The 12,350-nt window shown below is 46.7% G+C and overlaps 1 protein-coding gene across 1 annotated transcript in view; it reads right to left on the bottom strand.

The window, feature by feature from the left end:
* Window positions 1-699: 699 nt before the first annotated feature.
* Window positions 700-12,350, bottom strand: part of LOC144168920 (uncharacterized) — a 36,632-nt gene continuing 24,981 nt past the window's right edge. Inside the window, exons 8-10 of the mRNA XM_077697916.1 lie at window positions 11,866-12,010; window positions 4,699-4,968; window positions 700-942 (exon numbers count right to left, since the gene is read on the bottom strand). Coding sequence (XP_077554042.1) covers window positions 824-942; window positions 4,699-4,968; window positions 11,866-12,010 — 534 coding nt within the window. The 3' untranslated portion in view covers window positions 700-823. The remainder of the gene's footprint in view (window positions 943-4,698; window positions 4,969-11,865; window positions 12,011-12,350) is intronic.

The following is a 12,350-nucleotide window of genomic DNA, read 5'->3' as shown; positions in this document are numbered from 1 at the left end:
CGTCAATTATCACCCAATAGCTTCGCCATGCAAGTCTTGCGCGTGAGTGTAAGCTTACCTGGTTTTTTAATGTCCTGTAATAAAAACCACCAGAAACAAAGCCGTGGCGGAGTCCAGGATGCGTGCTCGTCTCCAATTCGGGGAGCCCAGGTTTCGATTTCATCCATACAATACCGAATTTCCTTTTAAACTTGTTTTGTGCGCTTCGAATAGCTACCTGCTTAAAATGTAGTAATGAATTAACTTAATCGCATTTCCTCCACGAACATTTTACATTTTACACGAAATAAAAGATGGTATTTTATTTGTCGTTATTCTTATTTTTCTGACCGCGTTTCCTTTGATAAATTATTGCACTCGTGTTCATTTTTCTTGTCTGAGGGCAGCTTGAGCACGAAAGAGTGGCCGGCGACTTGGCGTGATGCCTTCCGTGCTAAGTAAGTAACCTGGTTGCGCTGACAACTCAGTACAGCGCTTGAAGCCGGCGCGATTTCTGCGCATTTTTTTGTCGGGTCTGAGCAACGTGCGTGCACGGAGGTGCGAGGCAGGAAATACTACTTTTACAAGATATTAAGGAAGATAATTTCTGCGTAACATGCCAAAACTAAACCCGGGAAGCAAAATGGTTACTTTGTTCAGCAGCGCGTAAACAACGCAAGTAGCGTAGGTCAATATAGGCGGCCGGAAGACTCTAATGCAGGTACGAGGCACCCAATTTTTATTTCATAATAAACACTTCACGGTCGTGGCTGTGACTGGTGGCAGATTTCTTGCGCTTTCTTGTTGCACTAACAACTTTCTCCATGGAGATGTCGAAGATTATTTACGCACCCACGAGTGAGCGAGCAAGGACTGGCCTGTTTACCTTCGACGTCTCCGTTTTGGGAATAGAGTCAACAAAGAAGACGCCCCCGTAGAGGTGCTTGTGGACCGCAAGGTTACCTGGAACGGAGAAGGAATAGGACGCCAGAACAAACGCCGTGGTTACTCTGTCGAGAACAGTCAATGAGAGACATCATTCCCGAACGCCCACGTACGCACGCACGCACACGTACATACACGCACGCTCACGCACATACACACACACACACACGCACGCACGTGCACGCACACACACACAAGCACGCACAAGCACACGCACGCACGCGCACCACTTTAGGCTCACTTGGGGTTCCTCAGAGGTTTTGAAAATCGCGCACTAGTTGCCCTTAATTCGGGCCTGGCACCTCGGTATGACCCCCGATAACCCAAAAACACGCTGAGTTCACGAACGCTCTTCTACTAATATTTATTTTGGAGTTCCCTCTCTACCTAGTTCTGTTAGTGACTATTAAACCTGTCTGGACATTACGCGACGAACGCAGTAAAACTAGTTCCCTTCCCCGAATTGCGAGAATTTCTTCGTATGCATTACAGGTCCTCCAACGGTATTATAATTTCAAAGAATCGCTGCTAGTTTTTGACGCCATTCCACTGCCCATGAACAAAGCCCGCCGCTCATGTGGTGTGTCACATCGGAGATCTTTGGCGGCGATTCCGTGTGCGTTTCGTCTCCTCAGGCCCATCAGCTTCAACATTGCGGGCCGAAAAACGTTGACCAGCATGGCTTGAGTACTACCATGAGTTTACTGAGGAACGGCTAGAACAGCAAACACCACCTCCCTAAGCTCTATAAATTCTAGTCGCTGCGCGCTCTCTTCTAGAGTTTGTGTGGCTGGGCCTTTACCGGCACTGTTTTCTTGTTTTTGCCTTTCCGGCGTCATGATTCATCATAATCATAATCAGGCCACTCGTATCGAATCCTCGTCCGTGGATTTTCTAGTCCCCTCTGGTCACACCCTACGTAAAGCATAAGGCACAGCGGTGATTTGCTCCTGCGGAAGGCATGCATGATTCCGGTTCCAGTAAGGAGATAATAACGTTTGATCTTCGTTCATTTTTCGGCAGTCTGGCTGCTACGCTTGCGGCCACCCAATCTTGTCCGCTAGAGCGCTTGCACAGCCATGAAATCGAAACCACGAGGCCTGGAAGCATGAAATATCTCTAGTTACTACTCACTAACTACACAGTATACTTCACTAAAATATTCACTTGTTGCTCCACGACGGCTTCAACGGCTGCTTTTATTTTGCCAACGAAGTGTGCTAATCCCCGTAAGCGCAGTTCCAACGTTACATCATTGGCGTCTGCGCGACTGTCTGTAGTAAGATAAGTTGCTAAGACTGCTGCAATCAGACGGCATCCAATATACTCCCACTCCACGGCTACTCCGACAGTTTGCTACAGATCTACATTAAAGGGGCCATGAAGACAAAATACAAGTTTGTGTTATTCGAAGGATTTCGTGTTCTATAGTGCTCCCAGCGCTTGTATGGAAGCAAACGACGCTTTATTCGCTGCGAAATATTCAATTTAAGCTAAAATTTTTATTCTCGCGCCAACATGTGTGTTCGAACGACATCTGCAATGATATCATAAGAACATATCTTTCAGCTAAACTTGGTGTGGAGCGGAAACTTGTTTACTGTTAGTCAACCTAGATGGCGCCACCACACCGCGGCAAGCCGTGTTCTGTCTTCGGTTTGTTTGTGCTCGTATTTAAACCTGGCTTCTTTTTGTTGATGGAGAAAATAATCGTTTCGTGGAACATGCTGTGCGCTCGACAAATATGGTCACGTAAGACGACGTCGCTTGCGTCCATCGGCTATTGTCGTCTGAGACAACTCCAAAGCCCCGCAGTGCTGTGCATCTAAACCAAGCGTAGTGAGCGCTATACCAACAGCATTATGTATCCGTACTTCTATGTTTACTTGTGCTTTCGTAACTTCCACTGTTTGTCCCACCATTCATACTGATATGAAAAGAATGTGCCCTAAATTTAAGCGCAAATAGCTCGTTCGGCAAGCTCATAAACCCTGCGTAATTCGCGTTTGCTTTTGCCGGCCTGTGCTAATCGCAGAGCTAGCTGGTTTGACATCATAGGTTGTGTTGCGGGAAATTAGCTAGTAAGTCGCATGGCCATTCCCATTTTTCCTAATCATATAGCAAGGCTATTTGAATGAAGTTTACGTTAAAAGTGGTCTCTGCATGATCATAACGAGGCAATCTTTTGAATGAGCCAAAGTTGCATTTTGTCTTCATGGCCCCTATAATGTGCCAGCTATTTACTAGTAGACAGCATGGCGAGGCTCTCGTTTATCGTATTCGCCTCGATATGGGTTATACTGCCTGATTTTCACCACGAATACGTAAATGCAAAACGTGACTTAAAACTTAGGATCACTAGAAAACTAATAACTATTTAATTTACTCCTCTAAGCTCAAGTTGCCACGCGAGCGCCCTCGTGGCAGCTGCAAACAGACGTCCATTCGCGGTTCGGTACCACTGACAGGTTAGGGCTCGCTCCCATCCAATGGATCGATGACTAAATATCAAAGCATTTATTGGCTTTGTAATTGCGTTGATGGCCATTGTTTTTTTTTTAGGCACAGCTAACGATTTCTTAAAATGACAATTTTCGTCTGTTCAGAAAATGTATCTTGTTTCGGGTCAGCATTACCCCACAATTCTAGAAACTTCCTGTGTTTGCTGTGGCATTGCCTGCAATTTTACTCTGTTGTAAACACGTCACTTGCAACGTGTTTGCGGTGGGACACATTCAGGAGACATGGCGGATATTTGTTCTGCGTTTACTACTTGAATTTGAGTAGCCGGGTCAATTTTAAACAATGTTTCAAATCTATTTGGGTGTAAATGGCCGAAAATGAGGTTGGGCAAATTTGACGTAGAGAGAAAGTGAACCCTGATGTCCTCGCTATAAAAAAGCCATTCCACTATGAAAGGACTGCGTAGACTTGAAAATACCAAGGTGAACGAAAAGTGTCTGACGGCTCTATACCGTATTTATTCGCGTAATGATCACAACGTTTTTCCAACAACTTTGATGCAAATTTAGGGGTACGTTTATTACGCTGGGTAAATTTATCTCGAAAAACTATTGAGCACAGAAAAGGCAAGCAAGTTGTGGGTCAACATGTTTACGATAGGTGTCATGAATATATTAAAAATAAAAATAAAACATAATAAAACTCCGCACACCGCCGCCAGCCGCTTTGCAAAGTGACGCCAAATGGAGTGTTTTCATCAATTACGGAACGCGCAGGAACGAGTTTGGTGCGTGACAACAGGGTAACCAATACGTGGCTGCCGCTGTCACAGTGCGTAACATCAACACAGACATGGAGGCCGACGCAGGAAGCTGAGCGCGTTTTTGTCTTTGTCTTGTGAGTACATTGTGTGCCTTTAGTGAGAGTTTCTTCCTTATCAATATTGAATGCATGCTTGCCAATATCGCTAATATCGGCAAGTCTGCGGCAATGACGTAGACAAGTCCGCTTTGAAAGGGAAGGAAACAGGTAAGCACGATCATCATCAGCTAGACTTGGCACACATACGACATACTGCGGCGGCAATTTCCAAGGGCGTTCATTGCGCGGGAAATAAAAAAATGGAATGTTGACGACAAGCTTAAGGGGCGCGATCATTACGCGAATGCGACCATTATGCGAATAAATACGGTATATCGTGACCTCCTTTTTTGCGAGTAGTCATTCACAGGAGGAAAAGAAAGCCCGAAATATTGTTTGTCTCCATTCAGCATCCAACCGAGAGGTACAAACTTCGTCCCAACGGCTTACAGGCAATGGTGGATTTAATCCTCTTGGCGAGTTCCACCGGGTCCTGTCGTCTCCCACTCTGCGAAAGCACGACTGCAGCCGCGGGCGCTTCACCGTACTCGGTGTGTGGCAGCCCAACCACCGAAACCTCGGCGATCTCCTCCGAGTGATTCCGCAGGAGCAGTTCCTCCAGTTCACCAGGGACCACCTGGTTATCCATGCACTTGACCATCTGCTTCAGCCGCTCCGAGATGTACAGCCGCCCGTCTTCGTCGTAGTAGCCGGCGTCTCCTGCGAAAATCACCAATCATAGGGCTCTTCGATGATTTTGGATTGGCACGACGGCAAAATGCTCGTCTGTTTCATTCAAAATGCTTTCTTGTCCTGATAACCACGATACCAATTTTATGGTCACATCCAAACAAACAAACGATATAATAGAGAAACTCGTGAAGCAGTGGCAACTCCCTATACACTTTCCGGCAACATCTTGATGACGTCACATAATCTTGTTTGTGCGATTGGTGGCCCTCGACCCTAAGTAACCGCCAAGAAACGACCGAGCGATTGTAGCCGGGCCTCAAGTTCTGCTTGATTGCATCACTTGAATGCTAACGTGTACATACCACGCCGATAACAATATTTTAATGTTTCGCCGTAGGTATCTTTTGTGCTAATATTACGTTACTATACACCTCGAGCGCTGCCTTTAGGGGCGCCACTGAAATCCCCCTCGCGACCCGTTTAGAAAGCAGCCGCGGGATTCTCCGGCCCGCTCCCCACTGACGCGGTTGCTTTTGGGGAACATTCAAGACTGCGATCTACAATTTTTAAACGTTGGAAAAACATCTGATAGTGCAGCAGCCACTCTGTTTGCAAGTGTTGTGTGTTTACGAGAGTGTAAACGTTTATCACGCGATCTTAGTGTGGTACATTCGGTCGGTATGAGCGCCAGGTGTGTGTCACAGGCCGGCGTCGCGAAGCCGGCATATGCATGCAGGTGATTGCAACTCCACTGCCCTGAAATTTAGTGTACGTGTCTCCGTAAGCAGCGTTTCCTCCGATGGTCACGTTATGGCCATACACTATGCGGTAAATCTGCTTTGTGCGCTTACATAATCTAGCGGAGCACTCACACCTGACAGCACGCCAGTTACGCTTCCCAGTATCGTACCTCAGATATTGAATACTACACTGGACAAGCCAATGTGGGATAAATTGCACGAAAATTCTATGAACCAAATAGGGCAGATAATGCAAAATTATAGTCTGAAAACTCCATACGGAAAAACTTTTAATGCTGGGTCGTCTTGTCGTGAGGTCACCGCTCGCAAACATTCTTGTTACATTTATCCAAAAGGAGAAGCGCGTAGACATGCTTATTGAGAAATCATTGCAGATTCTAAAACCACTAACTTAAATTTTGCCGCGGGACGCGTATTCACAACGGCACTCATAATTCTGTGCAGGAACCCACGGCAATCCCAAGTTCAACTGATCTGGACTCCCCCTCATTCTGGGCTCGAGAGCAATGAGGTGGCCCATGACCTAGCCGAGGATTTACTATCTGGGCTGGGCCAAGCCCGTGTCCTTACCACGAAGCTAGGTCCGCGTGGGATCGTCTGATCGAATTTCGCGGTATCACCAGGTTGTTATTGATCCTCTCCGCTTGATCTGTCATTGGGCGGATATTTCCTTCAACTTAGAATAATGCCACGTCTGGCGCAAACTCTAGACAAGTGTCTTACCAGTCAGGCCACCAGGACCCATAGCCACCCAATCCTTTACCCAATCTCGGCGTGCCCATTCTTTGGCTGCCATGCCCACCTCTATCACATTATGCGGGCATGCCCCCGGACCCTTCCCCCGATATCCTCTCTGAGAAGAGGTAGGAGGGTTCGCTTCGCAGCCCCGACCTGGAGCTACAGGTCCTCCTGGTCGAGAGGGCGGGAGAAGTCGCCTGAAGGCACCGGCCTATGGCCACCACAGGAACGAGAGGCTACGTCAGGAAGAAGACGTCAAGGAGGGGTGAATCTTGCCCAAATTTTAAGTGCGAATGCACTTCTTAAGCGAGCCTGAATCGTCCGCGGCCGTAGTCCGCATAGCAACAGCTGCGGGTGCGCGCGCTCCTCGTCTTCCCTAGCAACGGGGGGAGATGGGCGCGCGCTGCCTGGCCGCTGACATGGCACATACCCACGTGGGGGAATGGCCAGGAATCGGGCGTGAGAAAGGCTAATGCACCCGCTTAAAGGAGTACTGACACGAAATTTCAAAGCTGAGATCCGCTCTAGCAATCAAGTACAACGACAACACAAATAGGTGTCTGTGAATAAATGCATCTTTCTTTCTTTGTAGTTGTGTGTGTGTGTGTGTGATCTCTCTTTCGCGAACATTACCGAACCGCGCAAATTCAACTCGTGCATTCGAACTTTCACATTCTTCCCCTCGGGGAAATGCGGGGAATTTTTTTGTTCTATTGTGGACCTTAAGCCTGTTACCTGCCACCACTATCAGGACTTCCATACTCCTCGAGCCACTTCATCACAATAAAGTTTTTTTCTCTCCCTCTCTCTATCTTCCAGGCGTCAGCCCACGTGGCCAAAATCTTTTTTCGGACACGAAGCGTGTGTGCAAACAGAGCAATGCTGCCTCAGAGTCCTTCGTTCCCTAGTATACTTTGGACAGACACTAAGACATCGGCCAAAATTTCAGGACAACTACGCAGAAGTTATTTCGGCCTTTCCCCACGCCCGATTGTGTGCACGTTCTTGAGAGTTAATGCTACTCCGAGCCGAAGCCTCTGCACCAACGTGTCTTGACTCCTGCAAAGTCAAACAGCGAACCGCAAGTTTTGCTCTTGATAGAGCCTGAACAGCCATTCTTGCCGTTTCTGTGAGTGAGAACAACGCAAGGTGACAGCCTGCTTACGTGCATTGAACGGTGTTGTGTGGGTGTCTTGGCTTGGATTGGTATATCCGATCTAGGTCCATTCTGATGCACCTCCTGCCATTCTCGTTTCCAGTGATGCCACAGTGACTTGGTATACAATGCAACACCACCGTATGGCCTTTTCGCACATCATCATCATCATCACCAGCCTATCTACGCCCACTGCAGGGCAAAGGCCTCTCCCTATATTCTCCAATTATCTCGGTCCTGTGCCAACTGTGACCAATTTATCCCCGCAAACTTCTTGATCTCATCTGCCCATCAAACTTTCTGCCGCCCCCTGCACCGCTTGCCTTCTCGAGGGATCCACTCTGTTACCCTTAATGACCAGCGGTTATCTTGCCTTCGCATTACACGCCCTGCCCACGTCCATTTCTTCTTAATTTCTACTAATATGTCTTTAACACCAGTTTGCTCCCTGACCCACTCCGCTCTCTTCTTGTCCCTTAATGTTACACCTATCATTTTCCGCTCCATTGCCCGCTGAGGCGTTCTCAATTTAAGTTGAACCCTCTTAGTGAGCCTCCAAGTTTCTGCCCCGTAGGTGAGTACCGGTAAGATGCAGCTGTCATACACTTTCTTCTTCAACGACAATGGTAGTCTGCTATTCATTATCTGAGAATGTCTGCCATATGCATCCCACCCCATTCTGATCCTTCTAATTATCTCTGCCTAATGGTTGGGATCTGGGGTCACAACTTGGCCTAAGTAGATATATTCGCTTACCCCTTCCACTGCCTCGCCACCTATCTCAAACTGCTGTGCTGTCCCGAGGTTATTGATCATTACTTTAGTTTTCTGAATATTAATTTTCAGGCCCACGGTTCTACTCTGTTCGCCTAGTGCGGAAAGCATGCTTTGCAATTCGTCCCCCGAGTTACTTAGCAAGGCAAAGTCATCAGCAAATCTGAGGTTACTGAGGTATTCTCCATTAACCCTTACTCCCACCTGTTTCCATTCCAACGTTCTGAATACTTCTTGTAAGCATGCTGTGAATAACATTGGAGAGATTGTGTCTCCTTGTCTGACACCCTTCCTTATAGGTATTTTGCTGCTCTCCCTATGGAGGATGATGGTAGCTGTAGACCCATTGTAGATATCCTCTAGTATTCTTACATAATGCTCATCTACCCCCTGGTTCCGTAATGCCTGAATGACTGCTAGGGTTTCGACCGAGTCAAATGCTTTCTCATAATCTATGAAGGCTATATATAGGGGTTCAGTATACTCAGCGCACTTTTCTATCACCTGATTGATCGTGTGAATATGGTCCATTGTTGAATAACCTTTACGGAACCCTGCTTGTTCTTTAGGTTGACTGAAATCTAAGGTTGCAGAGATTCGGTTGGCGATTACCTTGGTAAATACCTTGTAGACGACTGACAGTAAGCTGATCGGCCTATAATTTTTCAAGTCCTTCATGTCGCTTTCTTATGGATTAGGATGATGTTCGCGTTTTTTCAAGATTCCGGTACCATTGCGGTCATTAGGCATTGCGTATACAGGTTTGCCAGTTTTTCAAGTACAATTTCTCCGCCATCCTTCAAGAGGTCTGCTGTTATCTGATCCTCACCAGGTGTTTTGCCCCCTTTCATTTCTTTCAAAGCCTTCCTTACTTCTTCGGTCGTTACTGGTGGGATGTCTATCTCCTCTGAACTACTGTGTCGTTCGGCATTATCCTGTATGTCCCGGCTACTGTACAGATCCCTATAGAACTCCTCAGCCACTGTGACTATTTTATCCCTATTTGTGATGACATTGCCTTGCTTATCCTTAAGTGCATACATCTGATTTTTCCCCATGCCACGACGTCTCTTCACTGCTTTCAGGCTACCTCCGTTCTTTACAGCGTATTCGATCCTCTCCATATTATACTTCCGTATGTCAGCTGTCTTGCGCTTATTGATTAACTTCGAGTGCTCGGCTAGTGCTATTCTGTCAGCTGCGGTAGAGGTTCTCATGGTTCTTTTCGCACAACCCTTTGAATAAGATGGCAAGGTCAGTGGTCGGCTGGTGAAGTGCGCCGCTCTTCGTGGTTTACCGTGAATCCTGTAGCTTTGAATTGCAGTACCAAAAGACAGTTTACTTCTGCGGTTGCGAAACGCTTCTCATTAGTGGAATAGTTCTGCGTTAGGGGACGTCCTGTAAGTACTCTTTAAATGGTGAAATATTTCCTTCCCAGGAATGGCATCTGCTTGCGCAGACGGAGACATCGTGACTGAGGTGTCAATACAGACAACGTGACGCAATCCCGTAAATTTGACTGCTGTAAAAAATGTCTGCAAAAATTTATAGATTCATTTACTAATTGTTATGCCGCTTGTCTTGAGTGGGAGTTTTTGCTCCGCACACTTTTTTGGTTTTTCTAAATCTTGTCCGACAAATTATGCGACTACAGCTGGAACTTTCCCGAAATCTGCATTATTGTGGTTAGCAGGGCGTTACCAGGTTCGCCATCTTCCGAATTTTTTTTATATATTTTTTTCAAAATTTCGTTCGACCTTTTATCTCCATTTAGGCTATTAAAACGATTACAGGTAGAACTTTCACCAAATCTGCATTATTGTCGAAATGCCATGCGTTATACTTTTTGCCATTCTGCGTCATTTTTAAATATTTTTCGTATTTTTTATTTTCTGAGATTTCGCCCGACCAGTTACCATTTACGGTATTATAACGATTACATTTGGAACTTTCGCGAAATCTGCATTTTCGTGGAAATGCAAGCCTTTACACGGAACTGGCTGTGGAGGTGCTGCGCAAAATATGCTACGGATTAGGATAGCGCAAGTTGTCTTAGGCTTGAAGGCGCCCATCCTATGCTTTACTGATTCCGATTTCGCACCCGCAGATCCGTTAAAATCCGTAGAAGGGTGTCTAGGAATTTGGTGAGTACAAAGTGAAAGACATCAGATGTTCTCGCACCGAGAAATTTTCACAATAAAGAGTTATAGCAGATCGGAAAAACGGTTCCGGTACCGTAACGTCTACCGTCTGGACACCACTGCGCATGCGCAGAACACTACCGTAAACCGGAGTGACTTGGTCGGACGGTACGGATACGTACCGTGTCTGTTGTTTCAAAGCGAACGGCCGCTTTGGAAGAGTTTGGTAGACGCACGTTTGGCTCACGCCCAGTCAAACGCATTGTAAATATTAGATCGTTTAAGAAAAATGATGGAGCAACAAGTGAAATCCGCGCGATTCTGACAGCTCAAGCAGCAAGCGAAACAAGGCCCCGACCCAACTGGCTTGTCTTGTGTCGTCGAGCGACGCATGTACGATAGCTTATTTTAGGGTAAATAAAGGCGATCCGGCTACATAACTAGCATTCACAACAAATCGGCGAGTGTGGAACAGGCGGTATCAATGCGAGGGACTCTCAAATACAACGAAAAACTAGAAGCAGTCAGCCGTATGTACTGAGAGCCCAGCTTGACCATCTGGCGCAATCTGTTGAGATGGCGTAGATTCGTTAGTTCGAAACTCCGTAGGGGCGTTGGATATATTTTTAATACTACCTTTAGCGCTTTGGAGAACTCAAAACTAATATTTCAGCACAGGAAACGCCAGACTCACGAAGAATTGCCATACGACGTGCAACCCAAGTAGCTCCCAGTCACCGTAGCCTTCCCGTACGGTTCGGTAACGGGTACCGCGTACCGTAACGGAACCGTTTTACCAATCTGCTATAACTCTCTAATAGCTTAGTTAGGCCGGTATATCAAGACAGTGGACAGTGAATGACACTGATGTCTTGCGACATGCCGTAGATGAACGCGAAAAGAATAAAAAAAAGTTATTTTGACGATTTATTCAGATCTGTCGTGGTGAAAACTTGTCGCAGCAGAAAGAAGCAAATGACAAACTTTCACCCCCGTCCTTCAGAATATGGCAGATAAATAACGGGGCCCTTTGGTTTCACTTCTGTTGAGCGTTTATCACGCGCTCTTTCGGACTACTGGTAGCACAAAGCCCTAGACCTTTTATCCTTGGGTGATAGTTTCCACGAGTGCTCGAAAGCGCACGTGCACAAGCCCTACTAGTTTGTCTGAAGATTCCTGTGACTGCGTAGCCCTAAAAACTGCATTTTAAAGGCACTTGCCGGTCGTGACTTGAGCACAATACTGTCTAAGAATTCTAGAAGAGGAGAGTGCCCTATCTATACCTGTGTAACAAAACGCCGTTCAGTTTTAGGGAGAATACAAAAGGACTGCCTAAAAGATACATTGACCTCACCTGACTTGAGCCAGCCCTCCTCGTCGAAGAGTTCGGCCGTCTCTCTGGGCCTCTTGTAGTAACGCCTAATCATCGTTGGACAGCTGAAGACAATCTCTCCAATTTGGTGCGCACCGAGTTTCTTTCGCGTAGCAACATCAACCACCTGAAATCGAGAAACGCAATGAGTGTGAATATTTCATACACGTACAGCTGACTCGCACAAATTAAAAAAAAATACGGAAGACACTGTAGCATGGTCGAACACGTACGACTACGACCCGTCCCGTCGTAATAGCGTGGTAGGCGGGCAGGGGTGTTGCCTCCGTTCCGACGACACAGAGTGGAAGTCTGCTATTTACTATCGCCCGTTTTGAACTGCCTGCCAAACTCTCCAACATTCCTGACCTGCAGCACGCCTTGTACGCCGGTGACATAACGATATGGACGACAACCGGCTCCTCTCGACAACAGCAACACAACCTCCAACAAGCTATCAACGACAC

The sequence above is a fragment of the Haemaphysalis longicornis genome, unplaced genomic scaffold, assembly GCF_048455015.1.
Source record: "Haemaphysalis longicornis isolate Haplotype H1 unplaced genomic scaffold, Haemaphysalis longicornis Haplotype H1 scaffold_2, whole genome shotgun sequence".
NCBI lineage: Eukaryota > Metazoa > Arthropoda > Arachnida > Ixodida > Ixodidae > Haemaphysalis > Haemaphysalis longicornis.
This window is presented reverse-complemented; position numbering and strand designations above follow the sequence as displayed.